The 20,799-nt window shown below is 39.7% G+C and overlaps 1 protein-coding gene across 4 annotated transcripts in view; it reads left to right on the top strand.

Moving 5' to 3' along the window:
- Positions 1-20,799, top strand: part of nlgn1 (neuroligin 1) — a 529,171-nt gene that overhangs the window by 281,060 nt on the left and 227,312 nt on the right. For all 4 annotated transcript variants that reach the window (XM_049465753.1, XM_049465755.1, XM_049465754.1 and 1 more), the window contains one exon: positions 2,238-2,390. In XM_049465753.1, coding sequence (XP_049321710.1) covers positions 2,238-2,390 — 153 coding nt within the window. The remainder of the gene's footprint in view (positions 1-2,237; positions 2,391-20,799) is intronic.

Below are 20,799 nucleotides of genomic sequence, written 5' to 3'. Positions count from 1 at the left end.
TTAAAAAATGCTTAATATGTCCCAACACTTTAACCCAACACTACGGCCTAACAGGGAAATCAGATACTATGGCCAAAACTATATGTTGTATGGCCCAACACTGTGACCTAAAGGTGCAGTCTTACATTATAGCCTGACACTATAACCCAAAAACACTATATATGGGCCCACACTATATACAGCATGGCATATGTCCCAACACTGTATATGGCAGTTTGGTTGTGTAGACCAACACTACTTATGGCCTAACACTTTGGCCTAATACTGTGGCCAAACATTGTGTCCTAACTCTGTGGCCTAACAGTGTAGCCCAACACAATGGCCTGACATGATGGGTTGGCACTATATTTGGCCCAACACTATATATGGCCCAACACTATTGTCCGACTCTATGACCCGACACTATAATCACACATTGTAGCCCGAAGCTGCTCATGACCTGATACTATGGTTCGACACTATATATATGACCCAACATCAACACTTTGGGCCAACACTATGACCCAATAGTGTGTCCCAACACTGTAGTCTAATAGTGTACCCCCACACAATGGCCTGCACTATAAGCTGACTCTATATATACATGGCATATGGCCCAACACTATGTTCCAACTTTATGGCTCAAAACTATGGCCACACAATGTAGCCTAACTCTGATTATGGCTTGACACTATGGCCAAACAGTGTAGCCCAACACTATTTATGGCCTGACACTATGGCCCGACGCTATATATGACCCTACACCAACATGTTGGGCCAACACTACAGCCCGATAAAGTGTCCCAACACTGTCGGCTAACAGTGTAGGCAAACAAAATGATCTGACACTATGGGCTGACACAATATATGGGCCAACACTGTGGTCCGCCTCTATAGCCCAAAACTATGACCCGACACTATAGCCAAACAGCGTAGCCCAACTCTACTTATGGCTTAAAACACCATGGCCCAACACTGTATAGTTCATGGCCCAACACCAACACTTTGGGCCAACACTACAGTGTGATAAAGTGTCCCAACACTATGGCCTAAGAGTGTAGCCCAACACAATGGTCTGAGACTATGAGCTGACACTATATATGGGCCTATATATTGTACATGGCCCGACACTATGGCCTAATACTGAGGTCCAACACTATAGGCTAACACTGCTTATGGCCTGAAGCAATGGTTTGAAACTGTATTCTGGATACTGTGGCCTGAAAGGCTCTGTGGCTCAACTCAACACTGCAAGTGTATTGACTGCCTTATTAGAGACAGATTGACAAATTGATATGATAAATTATTTCCTTTATTAAGTACAGCAGAATTAACTATCAATCTCTAAACTTTCATACACATCAATAAAGAGTTAATAATAAAGAATATGCATAGCAGCATAGGTGGGATATTTACAGATAAACACTCAATGGTCAATTGAGATCTTGAACCACAGTTTGACAAAAAAGAGGCGTGGTCTGACTTCGCATGTATCAGAGGAGGTGTGTGCTTGTCCCTACGCTCCTAGTGTTGGGAGCATTGCGACTAATAGAGTCTTAATGACTCCATTCCAGATTCCAGACATCAATTTAATATCAGAAAGATGTTGGACTCTCATATCAATCAGACAGACATTACATTTTATTAAAAAATGAAATTCCGGAAGGCATCCAAACCAAGCATTAGATGTAGATATTGAATTTACCATTATGTGGGCATAAATGAAGTTTATGAAGTTTATTAGACATTTATTTGCACCACAGCTCATAAACGCAACTAAATATTAGTATCTTACATCTATCTATGAGATGTTGACACGTTACATTTGAGATAGGTTACTTAACATAATTTATTTTCCGACCAACAAAAAAAATCATCAACCTACATTGAACCAATGGAACAACATCTATTGATATAATAATAACATTAGTAGCAAGCTAAAGTGTGGATGTAAGCTTCAAAAAAGTTGAAATAATGGCTTAAAAGTATTAAAATGAAGAGAATAAATAAAAAAATAAACATTTTAAATTATATTAAACATCTCTAATTACCAGAAACCTAACATCTAAAACTGTTGCATAGGAAATTGACCATCTAAAATCTGAATTTGAACTTTTCTTACACTATTACTCTAAATAGCAAAGCCAATGTGGCAAATTGGCACCAATAAGAGGGCCAGAAAGAAAAAAAAAAGTTGATTGTATCTTCAAAAGTCATTTGTACTTCGTTATTGAATGATCTCTTCCTCCTTTTCACAGACATCCGTGAAAGTGGGAGCCCCAAGCCAGTGATGGTTTTCATCCATGGTGGATCTTATATGGAAGGCACTGGAAATATGTTTGACGGCAGCATCTTGGCCAGTTATGGCAACGTCATCGTCATAACCCTGAACTACCGGCTCGGCGTACTAGGTAAGAGCTTGTTTATTGGTCTGTTATTAAGCTCCGCCCATTATCGATTCCTGGTGATCAGCTGCTGCTGCTGATGATGATAGTGATTATAGTGATGATGATGACGTTGACGATGATGATGATGATCGACTCTTCTGATGTCTTTGATCTGATGAACACAGTGATAGTGATGGTCACTGTAGAGGTTCTGAATTTGATGAGCTGGTGAGGACCTGAATTGGGGTCTGGGATTGATGCTTGTATTAGAATATATTTTGTCGTTTTTTTTGTCATTTTCCTCAGGGTGTGGTTTTCTACTATTTTAATTTGGTGCAGATTTCACTTTGTCTAAGGGTGTTTTTTTTACACTTGTAGTTGGTAAATGCACCAAAATGCGCACCAATAAACCATGGGAGCACATCGTCTCCTCTGATTGGTCAGAGCTGCCTTGTAAGAGCAAGAAAATACATATAGAGAGAATATTCTGTGTTCCAATGCATATATCTGTGCACAGAATGGTGAAAATTTGCCGCCAAGCTTTTAAAAACTGTTATCAATGGAGTCACATGGATGTGAGCAGTGTACGCTTCACATACTGCATGTATAAACAGCATGGAGCAGCAGAGACAGCGTTTCTTTATAGCAGTATATTATCTGGCTAATATATCAGATTAAAATGCACCTTATCAGCAGTTTAGCTGATTTTTAGCTAGTTTTTTTTTTTTTTTTTACTTTTTATAAATAGCACAGCTTTTTATTACTATGATATATTGCTGACAAATATGTTTAAATATGGTTTATACTGTGATATTTTATCATTTCAGTCAATGCAATATAGTTCTGATAAGGATACTGATATGAACACTAGAGCTGTAATGAATCTAATGCTTCTTTTTTCTCATTGGTTGGCAAATCTACCAATCCTATTGCACTTGGGAACGATAGAAACAGCGAAACATGGGGTTTAAAGTTTTTAAAGCTTTAAATGTGAGATGTTCTGATATTTTGTGAGAAAATGGAATGGAATCTGTTGTGTTTGGTGACTTTTGGTGACCAAGCTAAGTGTGAATGAGCAGGGGTTAATCCTATATACAATCCCATATATGTTGTATATGTTGATCAAAAGATTTCAGTACATGTATATGTCAAAAATCCGTAATAATAGGAGGAATAGCGGTGCTCTCGTGTCTGTGCCGGAGCTCCTCTGAGCTCAAACCAGACTCTGTAAGTTTTCCGAGGCGGCCGTGTCCAACGTTCACGAGAACTGCGACCTGCCTTTCGACCTTTAGTTCTAACTGTTCTACAAGGACTACTGGTTCATTCTTTACAAACTACCATACAGACACTCTGGCAGAAGCTGGCTCACAGTAGATAAGAGGTAAAGTTCATTGTACTAGTTGATTGAGTAAGCACTGCTCTATGACATATGATATGTAAATGATCTTTTATAGGCCATTGCAGGCCATTGCAGGCCATTGGTAGGTTCTGAGTGACGTAAAAATACAAGAAAATGTGTTTAAAAATCATATAACTGGTGTTGAAACATTTTCTATTACAATACATTTATTGATACTGAAGTTTTGCCCAGCTCTACTTTGACCTTTACTCCAATCATAGCCAATTTTTCTATAACAATATTTTTCTATAACAGCAATAACAAAAAAAAAAAAAAAAAACTAAACTAAATAAAACTCTTTTCTCTTCCTCTCAGTCCTCGGCTTATTTTTTTAGTGAAGCACATGGGCTGAGAATGCAGCCTGAAAGTCAGACCTACTTCCAGCACATCTTTATCTATTCATAAAGGAAAAAGGGGGTTTTGTAACAAATAAGAGGAAGCTTCTGTTTTTGTCTGCTTTTTTTATGGGCATGTTGTTTTATTGTGAGTGTTGCGAGAAGATTTCCCAGCCTCTGAAATGAAAGCTGGAGTAGGAGTTACGTTTAAATTATTTAAGATGTTGAACTCTTATCTTTTCTTCAGTTTTCTTCAGTTTTCTTCAGCAAAGGGAAGGAATGCGGCTTGAATTGGACTGAAGGGTAGTCGGCTGCATCCAGTTTCAGTAGAGTTGAGCTGAGGTCTTGGATTGCTGTCAAATACTGTCAAAAACGTGGAGGTGGTAGCATCTTCTTTAACATAGAGAAGAATGTAGATTATGCATATCATTAGGTACTGATGATTATTATCATCATATTATTATCATTATCATCATATAAAAAAATGTGGTTGTAAGTTCTTTAGCATTTTTAATGCTATGGCCAAACACCAAACAAAAAGTATAGTTTCTTTTCTTTTTTTTATTAATTATTGGCACCCCTGGTTAAGAAACGTTTATTGGCTTCCAATAAATATGTCGTGTGTCCCAATTCAAGGACTCATTTGAAGGCCGATGCAGCCTACTTTCAGCTGTATTATGTAAAATATGTAGTTTATAGATATATAAATACTTATTCATATATTTATTTATATTATTATTTATATAATATATTATTTAGTTATATTGTAATTATATTATATGTATTATTTAGTTTATATATGTAGTATTATGTAGTCTATAGATATATAAATACGTATATATACTTATAATACACTTATATATTGTATATATTAATTGATTAGTATATATAGTATTTAAATATCTACAAACTACATAATATATACATATATATATATAAAATATATAAATATATAAATATATAAAATAAAATAATAATATATTGCACCAACATGAACATATTTGCTTATCAGACAGTTTAATGTAGTTTTCAGTCTGATATGATTTGAAGATAATAAATATGCATTTATTCTCTTTTTTCAACTTAATTTCAAACGCCCTTTTATTTGTTATGTTCAGTTCCACTCGTTCACATTTAAAACATTTAAGCAACACAGTTACTTAAGTGCACAGTTGTGGTCTGAAGATAAACGAGAATCAGAATCTCTGGTTCATTTCTCAGCTCTGACTTTAGTTGTGGCGGGTAGAGTCTCAAACAGGAAACAGGAAATACTCCGTAGGGTAGAGTGTCCCATTTCAGTACTGCCATCGCAGCCTACCCATCCTTCAAAAGACACACCTTCATAGACCGCGTCCTTAAAAGGATGCAGCCCCTGAATTGGGACACACTCATGGTGTTACAAAGGTCATGGTGTATTACCAAATTTGTACCACAGGGAAACAGGAAGTGATGAATTAATCATTAAAGGTTTCTATATACTTTTATTCACTTTATAAACTACAGTAGAAAAAAAATACATAAATGGTTCAAATAATGGCAATAATTGTGGCACTGTAGAACAGTTATACTTATTCCTTAGTCAGTCTTAATTTTCTTTTTTTATCCTTGAGTTGAAGGTTGTTTTTTTTTCTTTTCTTTTTTTTCAGAGTGAGATTATGCTTCTCCAATCAAAAATATTTTAATCATTTATTTTATGGCCATATACTGTCATTTCGGTTGCCAAATATTCAGTGCATCTCTACCGCGTATCATTTAGTGATAGTTATTTAATGCATCCGGAGGCAGCAGGAGGCCGATATGCGCACACTTTCCGTAGCTCTTAATTTGTGCTGTTGCTGTTTGGAATTTGGATAAGGCCGACTCCCCTGCATGTTGGGGAGAGGAAGACGCTGTGTTAATGGGAAGCCTTAATGGACTGACGCACACACAGCTGTCTGTGCATCATTATCAGTATTGTTGTGGATTTATGGAGCAAGTCGCACTCATCATGCCGTTCCATATAAAACTGTACCCTGGCAGCAAGTCAAGCTTGCATAAGGGCCTGTTTAAAACAGGGCCACCACCACCGGCGGCCATATTTCTTGGCAGTGTCCCCGCTCGCCCTGATCCCCTCCATCAAGGAGATTGATTAGCCACGTTCTTTGAGTCAAGCCTTTTCCAAATATCCTCCAAATCCAATCAATAAATTGGATTATAAATAAATTGGAGTGCTCTGTGTTTGAGGCTAGCCCTGGAGAACAATTAAGGTGCCAAAACTGGAGCACGGTTTGAACCACCGATTCCGTTTAATGACATGTTCTCCTACAGAGCTCCTGATTGGTCATCGGACACTGTGATCCGAATGTCAGTCAGTTATTACCAACTGTGCAGACTTCTGCAGCAGAACATTTTCCAGCACCTTTTACCTCTGGTGATACAAGGTTTAAAAATAACCTGAGGCTGTAATAATCCAATGCAAATAGAAAGAAAGTGTAAATTATGTGCCAAATCCTGTTGAAAATGAGTTTTTCTACAGTATGGAGGCGCTCGAGGAGGTGCTTAGTTTAGTTTTGCAAGGCTCTTTTAAGTCTGTGGTAAAAAAACAACTCATGAACAGTTTAAAGCTCTCAAATACGGACGACGAGTGAAAAAAATGGTTATATATATCTTGACTATGCTTTTTAATTATTTAAAAAAATCTGCATTAATAGTTTAATACTGAATTCTTCTAAACTATGAAGAAAAACGTTGCAAACTAGAAAAGTGCATTTCCTGAAGGAAATGCAGGATGGTTGTGCAGCTAAAATGGCTCCCATTGTTCATTATGGTGGTTTCTATGGCATTACAAAGTGGTTGCAAGGCGGTTGCTAAGGGGTTGCTAGGTGGTCGATAAGATACTGCTATGGTATCCGTGTTGTTTGCTATGCAGTTTGGTTGCTAAGATGGTGCTATTGTGTCCATGAAGGCTGCTATGGTGTTGCTAAGATATTGCTATGGCATCTGTGTTGGTTGCTATGTAGTTTCTAAGTGGTTGCTAGGTGGTTGCTAAAGGTGCTGCTATTGTGTCCATGATGGCTGCTATGGTGTTGCTAAAGTGGTTTATATCGTGTCGGTATGGTGTCTATGGTGGTTCCTATATTGTTTAGAAGGTGGAAATTGCTCCCACTTTTCACTATGGGGGTTTCTATGACATTACAAAGTGCTTGCTAGGTTGTTGCTAAGGGGATTGCTAATTGTTTCCTGGTGGTTGCTAAGGTGTTACTATGGTGTCTGTGGTGGTTGCTAAGGTGTAGCTAAGTGGTTGCTAGGTGGTCTCTAAGATGGTATACTGATATGGTATCTGTGTTGCGCTGTTGAAATTGCTCCCACTATTCACTATGGGGGTTTCTATGGCATTAAAAAAGTGGTTGCTATGTTGTTGCTAAGGGGATTGCTAAGGTGTTTCCTGGTGGTTGCTAAGGTGTTACTATGGTGTCTGTGGTGGTTGCTAAGGTGTTGCTAGATGGTCGCTAAGATGGTATACTGCTATGGTATCTGTGTTGGTTGCAATGTAAGTTCAGCAAGTTAAACAGCTCCCCAGATAAAAGCGTCTACAGTAAATGTTGTGGTTAAATACAGTATTTAGCTTTAGTCTGCTGAGGCTCTGAGTCTGTAGCTTTATTTTAAAAGTGCAGAAGGTTCAAGCACACATTCTCCCGAGCCGTTTTGTTAAGTGGACGTGTAGTCAATCATCTCCAGGCATAAGTTTTTTGTTTCTTTCTATAATACCTGATGGCAGCGGACCAAGAACAATGTCTCTTTTGTACGTGGATGACAAATGTGTTTACAGCCGGGGTGCTAACTGTGTGTAAACGGCGGCAGTCTGACTGCTTACATTCAGCGGAGGAGCGAGCGTGTCCTGTCAGCGCGTCAGCGTGAGACACGCGCCGCAGACGCAGCCAGCGTGGGTTCACTTCTGTCAAAGGTGCGTTTCCCTGCAGGAGCGCTCGCCTGTTTGTTCACCTGCTTTTCACATCTTCAGTACCGCTCTTTGTTTTCTGGAAATAATTGGTTTTGGCGTTTTTCCTGTAATCGTTCCAAGTGGCCCTGCATTGCGGATTATTATTTCTCATGCTTATTAATTTCGTCTCCCTTGAAATAAATACCCCAGATACTTGCTCGCGTTCGTTTTTCCCTCGCCCCCCCCTTCCTTTTCCCTTTCATTTCTTTCATTTCTACTTCGAGTGCACAGCGTGTCCCTTTAATAACTCTTGCTCACTACCTGAGGGTGGGCTGGCTTAGAAAACATGAGCGTGTCTGACCCTCCTCTTTAACCAGAGATATCAGGGGAGATGCTTCTTTTATGGGTGATAATAAATCTTAAAAAAGGAATAATAATAATAATAATAATGTTAATGAAATGAGGGCTGTTGATGGATTAAAAAAGAAAAAAAAAATAATAATAATAATGATTTTATCACACAGTTTGCTGCAATTTATAATGATTAGGATTTTTTCTTATATTGAGAAACACTTAATATACGATCCTTACAGTGGGATTGTATTTGTATTCAAAAATGTTTGTTTAATAGTGTTTAATGTTTAATAGTAAAATGGTTCTCTGTAAAGGAGATAAATGCGTGGATTAAACAGGTAAAATAGCAAAAATTACAAATTTCCAAGAAGCTGCAATGTGTGTGTGTGTAGGTGTGCGTATGTATGTGTGTGTGTGGGTGATAGACAGAGTGAGAGAAAGAAAGAGAGAGAGAAAGAGAGAGAGAGAGAGATAGAAAGATAGAGAGAACGCAGAACAGTATCCATTTTGATAAAAATAAAAAGTGATCGAATTTCTAAACATCTAAACTGACTAAAAAAAGCTAAAAAAACAGGCAAAATAGGAAAAATTGCGAACTTAAAAGAAGCTGCAATGTGTGTGTGTAAGTGATGTGTAAGTGATAGACAGATAGACAGAGAGAGAAAGAGAGAGAGAGAAGAAGTGAAAAAGAGTATCCATTTCAATATAAATAAAAAGTAGTCTACCTTCTGAACATCTGAGCTGTACTGAAACTGTTAAGATGCTAAAAAAAAAATAATAATAATAATAATAATAATAATAATAATAATAATAATAATAATAATAATAATGCTAAGGAAACCAAACATCCCAATGTTCTGTAAAAAGAGTAAATTATTGCAGAATTTCGGGGTCAAAATTGATAAAATAATTACTGCATGTGCAACGATTAGTCGTAAATGAGTGACTTCTTCTATTCGTGACCAGCAGTATATAAAGTCTTCATAGGAATTTAAAAGTCAATTGCTGTTATATCCAATATACACTTATGCAAGACCAGCCTCTTATCTGTTTGAATGGTGAGAGACCAAAATACTCTGAACTTAAGGTCTTATTATCATGATTATCATGTTCATAATGCTGATCTAAATGCAAAATGCGTGAAAATATGATATTTTGGATTGTTCTGGCTACTGCCCCTGCGCAGATCTCCAAGTCGACAGGGAGTCTTATCCAGTAACTGCTGCTGAAACTGTACTGAAACTGTTGAAAATGCTAAAAAAAAAAAAAAAACCTAAAAATGCTCAAAACCCAAACGTCCTAATGTTCTGTAAAAAGAGTAAATTATTGCAGGATTATGGGGTCAAAATTGATCAAATAATTACTGTATAATGTGCAATGATTAATCATAAATAAGTGGCATCTTCTATTTGTATTCAGTAGTAACTGTACACACAGTCTTTATAGCTTATTCTGGCTACTCCCCCTGCACAGATCTCCATGTCAAAATGAGGCTTATTCAATAACTGCTGCACACGGTTTAAACAGCAAGCTGATTGGCTCTGAGAAGCTAAAAGCTAATAGATGCCTGTGTTGACAAATATTACAGTAGAATTGTGCTCTCTTGCTGTCTCTCTGACTCCGGCTGCTGATGCCAAGCAGCATGATCTGGGATTGGAACTCAGAGAACTTGTACTTTTACTTTTTAAAATGTATTTTTATGTATTTTTTTTATCAGGAGTGTGAGTAGCCGACTATTTCCAGGCTCTATTAACAGGTAGCTAGTATTATTTAGGCAGTGTCACTGTAATTGAAAGCTGAAAGCCGGCGAGAACTTCTTAAACTCTCCAATCTTGGTCTAAAGCACGGGCGTTCAGACGGCAGGCCCTCTCGAGGCTTTGTGAAGTCGGTTCTCGGCTCTCTGCCGGCCCCGGCGAGCGTAAGTAATGGCATTATTCGAGGAGATGCTTATCTGATTTGGGAGGGTGTAAGATCTGGCCCTGCCCCCGCGGTTTTATTTACTGTATCAGGACCCCGGCTGGGAAATTGCACTGGAAGCCGTGTTTCATGTGTAACTCCTGTAATTTACAGCTCTGAGCCAACAGGAGTTATCTCTTAGCTGGGGGCTCCCTGTCACGATGACCACCCTCATGCCTGGGCCTGCTGCTGCATCCATTTTGCTGGCCGACAGCAGCTGCTGCGAGGGGATAGGCAGGGGGGCACCAACAGATGGATGGATGCACATTGAGGCATCCATCTCTGCCATGGAACCAGGGATTAGCTCGGCCCTGCTACCGGGCATCTCGGTGGAGACCAACTGCCGCTGCGGATGATGCAGCTTCTCGCTGGGATTCGCGCGGCTGTGATACTTCAACCCGGGGAAAACAGACGGATATGTTTAACACCTTCAAAATCAACTATACGAGAGGCTCAGAGGCTCAGAGCCAGAGCGGTCGTGAAGGGGGTGGAGGTGGGTGTGGTGCTGTCGCTTAAAAAAGATGTGAAGAGGGAACAGCTCCACATGCTCTGGCTGGAGTGGACGAAAAGCTTCCTTTGGCCTTGTCAGGAATGTTGGATCTAATATGGGGATGTAATTCCTAATAGGAATGACTTTTCCAAAGGCGAAGCAAGGCTTTCAGTGTCAGCTGGTCTTGAGCACAAGTTAATATTTATTTTTGGAAAGATAATACCATGTAAACCAGGAAGTGTAAAACAAATTAACATGTCAGAAAACAAAATAAAACAAAAATGTATCAAATTTACATACGAAAAATAGTTACATTCAAGAAAACTAATTTACAAAAATTTACAAGGCGGGAAACACTTTTACAAGCGGCAATTCCTGACAGAAAGGGAGTGTCTACACACACAGGAAGTGCGTAAATACAGTCGGTGTACTCTTTCAATACTTATTGGGACTAAATTTGCTCAATTTTAGTGTATAAAAGTGCTAACACTTTATAATAACTTTTTTATTAATATACCATTAACTAATGATTAATTAACTAATATTATTTTTCGTTTTTTTTTAAGAAAATAAAAAAAAAAGTTGCTATCACATTTGTACTAATAAATACTAATGAACGCATTGGCAGCATGAACTGCAATTAATAAACATTTGCCTCGTTTAAAATATCGTTCAAATTCTGATGAGCTAATGATTTGATAACATTTCTAAATATGAAAATCCATGCTGATAAAAAAGTGTCATGTGTGAGCATTTGTTAATATTTAAATTCTGATGAACTACTGCTTCGTTCGCATCAACTGATCATTAGTTAAAATATATTAATGAAGGTTATTATACAGCGTTACCATAAAAGTATACTTTTTTTTAGGTTTAAGGAATACACTTTAAGTATAAAATATAGTAATAGTTTTAGATCTTTAGGTCTTTTTAACTGTGTCGGTCTTTAATTAGATTTACTATTAGGATACACATGGAAAATTAGCTAAGGATACTCAGGATATGTAATAGTATTTTAATAATATTTTTTTTTTATAAAATCTGCCAAATGTTGATCTGTTCTGTGTTGTTTAATTACATGTTAAATAATTAGATTCAATATCTGCTGAGATACTCCAGAGAACAGTGAGTACTGTTTCCTACACCTTTAAAAAAAGTCTCTTGGAAACTGGAGAAAAAACTGCTACAGGAAGAGTCGCGTCTGGCTGACCCACATGGAAACAACCGCTTTAGCCTTTAGCTTTTAGCCTTTAGCTCAGCAGTTTAACTTGTTTGCACTGTTGAAGTCTCAGTTTCAACAGAGAAGAGAAGAATTAGAGCTCTGTATTATTCGGTAGTGTATATCATTTATTAATGTTTAATTTACACGGGCGCTGAGTGGTCTAGCAGTCTAAAGCACTGGCACCATGAGCGGGAGGTTGCAGGTTTGAACCCCCGCTCGTGCAGCTTTGCCATCAAGCTGCCGGCGCTCAGAGGGAGCAAAATTGGCCCTGCTTTGTCCGGGTGGGGTGGTGATGTCCGCAGCACAGGGCATCTGTGAGCTGATGTATCAGAACCGAGTCGCTGCGCTTTCCTCCAAGCAATGGTGCTCGAAAGCAGCTTGAAAAGAAGCGGTGGCTGACTTCACATGTATCGGAGGAAGCATGTGTTAGTCTTCACCCTCCTGGTGTGTTGGGGCATCACTAGTGATAGGGGGAGTCCTAATGAGTGGGTTGGGTAATTGGGCGTGTAAAATTTGGGAGAAAATGGGAAAAATATTGAATTTACAGCAACGTTTGTCTGCATTCGTAGGTTGTTTGTTTTAAATAATCAGTCTGTACTGGTCTCACACTTTTCATTCACTTATTCATTCATGCACTTTTGGTTAAATCTGCTGTTTTTTTTTTTTTTTACTAGCGGTGTAAAATACGCTGCTGCTGCTGCTGCTGCTGTTGTCAGCTGCTGCTGCCTGACGGGCAGTGGCGGCTCCTGCTGACGTGGCACCGCATGCCAATTTGTTGGCCCTTTAACTCGTGCCACATTTTAGAGGTCAAAGCTGCTTCCCACTGGGAACAAGATGCCCACTGCCATGGCTGGTCAGCACTTTCAGCAACACGCCCGCTTCCAACAGATGGCCGGGTTTGGATGAAGGAGGTATGACATTTATTTTTCTGTAATCGCGCACCGATGCTCTCGCCGCACATGTGAGATGGACATCGGCAAGGACATTGTCACGGACGACACGGGCCAAAGCGGCGCGGTTTAGTGTTGGAATAAACGTATCCTTGGCAGGTCCTGTCGAAGTCCCTGAGGCTCGTGTCGTCCGGTATCCTGTCGGCTCTGGAAGCGCGAGATAACTGGAATAAGCATTTAGTATTTTCAGGGGATTACACTTGGCCCAAAGCTCTGAGATACTTTCCCATGGCTGGAGCCCTTCCTTTCTCATCATGGTGAACCTGAATTTGTAAACAGACACTCTGACATGGGGATAGAGTGATCCCTCTGTGCTGTGTGTGTGGATGGAGAGGGGGGGAAATATCCTGAGGTTTGGAGCTTTAGAAGCTTGCCTGCCTGCCCGTTTCTGCTGCCTGCCCAGACTCTTAACATGCTTGATTATTGGGGATTAAGATTACCAGACACCACAGAACCTTGAAGCCATTCATCATGGGTCTTGTAACTTGCCTGAATCCTTTACTGAGGCTCATTTTTTATTCTGCTGCGGAGAGGATCTACAGCTGTAAATTGCCCACAAATGCAGTTAATCATCGGTTAGGCTTTACCCGCCAGATAAAGATTTATATCTCCAGTTACCTGCTCAGAGCTTCTCCCCAGCTAACCTGTGTTCAGTTAGTCGTACGATTTCTGAACATTTCTGAACATTCTTAGCATGTTAAATCTGTCAATATCGCTGCAACGTCACTTTTGTCAGTGTTTTATATATATAATTTTTTTGTTTGTTTGTTTAGGAATATTACTTTTCACATTTCCATAATGTTAGTATTAGTTAGTATGTTAGTTAGTCTCTCTGAAACATTATTTGGGACACATTCTCTTCACATTTTGAATTAAATATTATGTTATTTTCAGAACATTCCTGGAACATTATGACTGTGATTTTAAAGGCAATCCTTCACAATGTTTCTGAAACATTACCAACAAACCAACCAATGCACGTACCTACCTAACTACCTACCATCCAACTTACCTACCTACCATCCAACCTACTTACCTTCTAACCAGCCAACTAACCAACTAACCTACCTATTGATCTACTTACCTACCATCAATCTTATTTACCTACCTACTAACCAACCAACCGTCTTACCTACCTACCTACCTACCTACCTACCTACCTACCAACCAACCATCTTACCTACCTACCAACCAACTGACCTACTTACCTACTTATCTACGTACCAACCAACCAACCAACCAACTAACCAACCATTTAACCAACCAACTAACCCTAACCTTTCCCTAACTAACCAACCATCTTACCTGGCTATCTAACTACCTACCAACTAAGCATTTTACCTACCTACCTACCAACCAACCAGCCAAACACCTTACCTACCAGCCTACCAACTTACCAGCTTAACTACTTACTTACCAACCGTCAATCTTACTTACATACCTACTAACCAACCAACCATCTTACCTACCTACCTACCTACCTACCTACCTACCTACCAGCCTACCAACCAACTTACCTACTGTACCTATCTACCTATTTCAAGTACATGGCAATATCAATATTAGTTATCACCAGAAAAGAAAGTATATGGCTACATAACTACAGTCTAATGGATTTTTTTTTGCTATGCACTATTGTCAGAGTAGAGTGGTAGAGTCATCTGGCATTGTTCTTTTTTGACTAGTCTAATACCTTTCTAAATCCAGAAATCCCTCTGAAGGTCAGCCCCCTCCCCCCCACTACAGCATGGCATTTGTCATTCTTTCCTGCTGGAAAAATCAACACAATATGGAGGATTATGGGGGCAGAGATCTGGCGTGAATGGAAGGGTTGTGCCAGCCCCCTTTGCCCGTGCCAAAACAGGGGAAAATAAATACGAGTGTAGGCCGCTGGTGCGCCCGAGTCTTAGCCTGCGGGTTTGCCGTGGCGGCGCCGAGGACACAGGTTGATTTGCATGTTGAAATTACAGCGCCATCACACTGCATCCCGCTGAATTCAATTACATGAATCATCATTAATAAGAGCATTTAATCATTGATATTAATCACTCTAATTATAACTCATTTTCCCTGGCAAAGCGATGCGCTGCCCTGGTGCAGGGACGTCGTTGTCATCTTCAGCCTTGATTTCTCTTCAATTTTTTCTTTAACCAAACCCTTTTTTTCTCCTTACTCCTGTTTTTTTTTACTCTTTTATATCTTCGTTTTGGAACTTTCTGGAATTTTAATACTTATAATCAACATTGTATAAAAGCTGGATGTCATGCATGGTGCTTACTGTGAGGAACTACGGTTTTTGGAATTTGGAGTTGTATAAAACGTTAAAAATCAAATGGTTAATATATCTCACCACTACATTCATAAAGATCACATTATAAACTATTCAGGGTATATGTTTCAAGTGATATTACTTTAACAATTTTGAGTAATCGGAAGTCAAACCTAGAAAAAATATAAATTCAGCTTTCCATAAATCAGATTTTGGAGACCTATAAAACCAGCAAATCAAAATGTTATTAAATAAAATCATTACATGTTTAAATAGCCCTTTCCATGCTATTATTTATATAACTATCAAGTGATATTAGTGTAGCATTCTGGAGTAATAGGAGGTCAAACTTGGGAAAAATGTCTATTTAGTTTTGCATAAACCAGAATTTCGAGCCCTATAAAACCAGCAAATTGAACTGTTATTAAATAAAATCCCAAAATCCTTGAAGATCCCTTCCTGTACTATTAATAACGTAAGTATGACATTATTTTACTCTAGCATTCTGGAGTAATGAAAATTCAAACCTAGAAAAAATATCAGTTCAGTTTTGCATAAACCAGATTTTGGAGTCCTATAAAACCAGCAAATAAAACTGAAAATAAATATCATAGTTAATTCTAGAAGAGCACATTCTATACTATTAATGGTATAAATATCAAGTGATATTATTGTAGCATTTTGGAGTAATGGGAGGTCAAACTTGGGAAAAATGTATTTTCAATTTTTTTTATAATCCTGATTTTGGAGTCGTATAAAACCAGCAAATTGAAATGTTATTAAATAAAACCCCCAAATCCTTGAAGATTCCTTTCTATAATAATATTGTTATAAATTACAAGTGATATTACTGTAGTATTTTATTGTAAGGGGAGGTCAAGCTTGAAATGTAAAAAATGTATTTTTAAATTTGCATAAACCAGATTTTGGAGTCCTATAAAACCAGCAAATCAAATTGTTATAAAATAAAATCAGTTAATTCTTAAATAATATTTTTAATACTATTATTGTTATAAATAACAAGTAATATTACTGTAGCATTTTAGAGTAACCACTACAGTAATTCATCATTATGGGATGCTGTGGTTGAGGAATATTGACGCTGTGGAGATTTGCACCAGTGTTTTTTGCAGTTTGTCCATGTGTTCCTAATGCTGACTCAATATCCAGTCACGGCCGGGCGATTAGTGCTGCTGAGGATCTGTTCTCTGATGATCTGAAGCCCGGCTGCTTTACTCAGCGATTGGTCGGGAGGTTGAGATGCTGGGTGACTAGAAATATTAGTCCCTGATTCCCAGCAGGGCAACAGGACGCGGCGGGAGGTTTTTTACACAGCAGCTTTGTAACTGCCCCCTGGAGAAGCCGAGGATGTGAGGGCTGCAGTCATGAGATTGAAAAATAAATCAGGGGGCCTTTTATAGCTGCAGCGAGATGCACACTCTCATATATTTAGCAACAATCCATTTTAAAGAGCCGTGACGTCAGATAGACTCTCTCTTCTTCCTGGAGAGACGGGAGGCTGTCCAGATTAAAATAAATGTGTCCTATAATTTGCTCTCTTTAGAGGAGACCTGGCTCCACGATCAGCAAATGTTTATCAGTTTCATTTCCTGACTGTTTGAGGCTAAACACACACACACACACACACACACACAAAGAATTAGACATAAACTTTTTATTTTATTTTTTATATTTTTTATTTGCTATAATTTTCTTGTTTTCATTTCTGCCCTTCACAATCTAAAATTTCACAAAATAATTAAAAAATGAATCTTTAAACATTTGTAAATTGTATGATTTTCTCACCAAATCTGACTTCATAACCCAAGTTTACATTGCAGAAAATGCAAAAATTATTATATATATATATATATTTTTTTCATTTTCCCTGAAATATGGATTCTGAGGGAATGAAATTACAAACTAGCAATTTAGCAAAAATTATAAAGAAAATAAATATATTTTTATTAAACCCAATTTAAAAAAGAACATTCATGTAGATTTTTTTAATTTACAATTTAGCCTTAAACAATTAGAAAATTAAATGTAGAATCATTACATGGACTCTCCGTGTTTTTTTTTTTTTATCATTTGTAGAAAAAAGGGAAATTGTGTCCGAAAGATTTAACTAGTTATTAGAGTTTTCTTTTTAATATAATATCCATTTTTCTCATTTTCTTTTTTTCTAAAGCTTTTTTCTAAAAAGCTTCGAAGGTGAGAAAAAATAGCTGATACATTACAAAGAAATAATATCTTAGCAGGTGAAACCCTTTTAAATGTAGTCTAGTATTTCTTACATTGAGATAATTTACATAAAATGATATGTTAATGTATATGCTTAATTCAGGTTGGTTGGTTGTTTTTCACAAAAAAATAAGGCTAACACAAGCAAACATACCTGCCAACGGAATAAGACACTTTTAGTGTCTTATTTAAAGGAAAAACATTGATAGGCAAACATGATAAATGTCAGATACTGTCAGATTTAAGAGAATTTGATGAAGATTAAAAAAAATAATAATGGTAAGTGTAAGATTTATCTTATTTTAGGAATTATCTTTTCTTAATCAGTTTTACTAAAGATTCTCATTGTATTTTTAGTAATTTAATTTTAAACATTAAAACATAAAGTCACTAGTCATGTTATTCTGATTCTTTCGTCCAGATCTGCTGTAAAATCAGGGATTTCTATCTAGTGGTCAGTATCAGGCTGGTTGAGTGTAGTGGTCAGTATCAGGCTGGTTGAGTGTAGTGGTCAGTATCAGGCTGGTTGAGTGTAGTGGTCAGTATCAGGCTGGTTGAGTGTAGTGGTCAGTATCAGGCTGGTTGAGTGTAGTGGTCAGTATCAGGCTGGTTGAGTGTAGTGGTCAGTATCAGGCTGGTTGAGTGTAGTGGTCAGTATCAGGCTGGTTGAGTGTAGTGGCCAGTATCAGGCTGGTTGAGTGTAGTGGCCAGTATCAGGCTGGTTGAGTGTAGTGGTCAGTATCAGGCTGGTTGAGTGAAGTGGCCAGTATCAGGCTGGTTGAGTGTAGTGGTCAGTATCAGGCTGGCTGAATGTAGTGGCCAGTATCAGGCTGGTTGAGTGTAGTGGCCAGTATCAGGCTGGTTGAGTGTAGTGGTCAGTATCAGGCTGGCTGAATGTAGTGGCCAGTATCAGGCTGGTTGAGTGTAGTGGCCAGTATCAGGCTGGTTGAATGTAGTGGCCAGTATCAGGCTGAAGGGGTGTAGTGGCCAGTATCAGGCTGGTTGAGTGTAGTGGTCAGTATCAGGCCGGTTGAGTGTAGTGGCCAGTATCAGGCTGGTTGAGTGTAGTGGCCAGTATCAGGCTGGTTGAGTGTAGTGGCCAGTATCAGGCTGGTTGAGTGAAGTGGCCAGTATCAGGCTGGTTGAGTGTAGTGGTCAGTATCAGGCTGGTTGAGTGTAGTGGCCAGTATCAGGCTGGTTGAGTGTAGTGGCCAGCATCAGGCTGGTTGAGTGAAGTGGCCAGTATCAGGCTGGTTGAGTGTAGTGGTCAGTATCAGGCTGGTTGAGTGTAGTGGTCAGTATCAGGCTGGTTGAGTGTAGTGGCCAGTATCAGGCTGGTTGAATGTAGTGGCCAGTATCAGGCTGAAGGGGTGTAGTGGTCAGTATCAGGCTGGTTGAGTGTAGTGGTCAGTATCAGGCCGGTTGAGTGTAGTGGCCAGTATCAGGCTGGTTGAGTGTAGTGGCCAGTATCAGGCTGATTGAGTGTAGTGGCCAGTATCAGGCTGGTTGAGTGAAGTGGCCAGTATCAGGCTGGTTGAGTGTAGTGGTCAGTATCAGGCTGGTTGAGTGTAGTGGCCAGTATCAGGCTGGTTGAGTGTAGTGGCCAGCATCAGGCTGGTTGAGTGAAGTGGCCAGTATCAGGCTGGTTGAGTGTAGTGGTCAGTATCAGGCTGGTTGAGTGTAATGGACAGTATCAGGCTGGTTGAGTGTAGTGGCCAGTATCAGGCTGGTTGAGTGTAGTGGCCAGCATCAGGCTGGTTGAGTGAAGTGGCCAGTATCAGGCTGGTTGAGTGTAGTGGTCAGTATCAGGCTGGTTTAGTGTAGTGGCCAGTATCAGGCTGGTTGAGTGTAGTGGCCAGTATCAGGCTGGTTGAGTGAAGTGGCCAGTATCAGGCTGAAGGGGTGTAGTGGTCAGTATCAGGCTGGTTGAGTGTAGTGGCCAGTATCAGGCTGGTTGAATGTAGTGGCCAGTATCAGGCTGAAGGGGTGTAGTGGTCAGTATCAGGCTGGTTGAGTGTAGTGGCCAGTATCAGGTTGGTTGAATGTAGTGGTCAGTATGAGGCTGGTTGAGTGTAGTGGCCAGTATCAGGTTGGTTGAATGTAGTGGTCAGTATGAGGCTGGTTGAGTGTAGTGGTCAGTATGAGGCTGGTTGAGTGTAGTGGTCAGTATCAGGCTGGTTGAGTGTAGTGGTCAGTATCAGGCTGGTTGAGTGTAGTGGTCAGTATCAGGCTGGTTGAATGTAGTGGCCAGTATCAGGCTGGTTGAGTGTAGTGGTCAGTATCAGGCTGGTTGAGTGTAGTGGCCAGTATCAGGCTGGTTGAGTGTAGTGGTCAGTATCAGGCTAGTTGAGTGTATTGGCCAGTATCAGGCTGGTTGAGTGTAGTGGCCAGTATCAGGCTGGTTGAGTGTAGTGGTCAGTATCAGGCTGGCTGAGTGTAGTGGTCAGTATCAGGCTGGTTGAGTGTAGTGGCCAGTATCAGGCTGGTTGAGTGTAGTGGCTAGTATGAGGCTGGTTGAGTGTAGTGGCCAATATCAGGCTGGTTGAGTGTAGTGGCCAGTATCAGGCTGGTTGAGTGTAGTGGCCAGTATCAGGCTGGTTGACTGTAGTGGCCAGTATCAGGCTGGTTGAGTGTAATGGTCAGTATCAGGCTGGTTGAGTGTAGTGGTCAGTATCAGGCTGGTTGAGTGTAGTGGCCAGTATCAGGCTGGTTGAGTGTAGTGGTCAGTATCAGGCTGGTTGAGTGAAGTGGCCAGTATCAGGCTGGTTGAGTGTAGTGGTCAGTATCAGGCTGGTTGAGTGTAGTGGTCAGTATCAGGCTGGTTGAGTGTAGTGGTCAGTATCAGGCTGGTTGAGTGTAGTGGCCAGTATCAGGCTGGTTGAGTGTAGTGGCTAGTATGAGGCTGGTTGAGTGTAGTGGCCAATATCAGGCTGGTTGAGTGTAGTGGCCAGTATCAGGCTGGTTGAGTGTAGTGGTCAGTATCAGGCTGGTTGACTGTAGTGGCCAGTATCAGGCTGGTTGAATGTAGTAGCCAGTATCAGGCTGGTTGAGTGTAGTGGTCAGTATCAGGCTGGTTGACTGTAGTGGCCAGTATCAGGCTGGTTGAGTGTAATGGTCAGTATCAGGCTGGTTGAGTGTAGTGGTCAGTATCAGGCTGGTTGAGTATAGTGGTCAGTATCAGGCTGGTTGAGTGTAGTGGTCAGTATCAGGCTGGTTGAGTGTAGTGGCCAGGATCAGGCTGGTTGAGTGTAGTGGTCAGTATCAGGCTGGTTGAGTGTAGTGGTCAGTATCAGGC

The sequence above is a fragment of the Astyanax mexicanus genome, chromosome 16 (genome assembly GCF_023375975.1).
Source record: "Astyanax mexicanus isolate ESR-SI-001 chromosome 16, AstMex3_surface, whole genome shotgun sequence".
Lineage (NCBI taxonomy): Eukaryota > Metazoa > Chordata > Actinopteri > Characiformes > Acestrorhamphidae > Astyanax > Astyanax mexicanus.
This window is presented reverse-complemented; position numbering and strand designations above follow the sequence as displayed.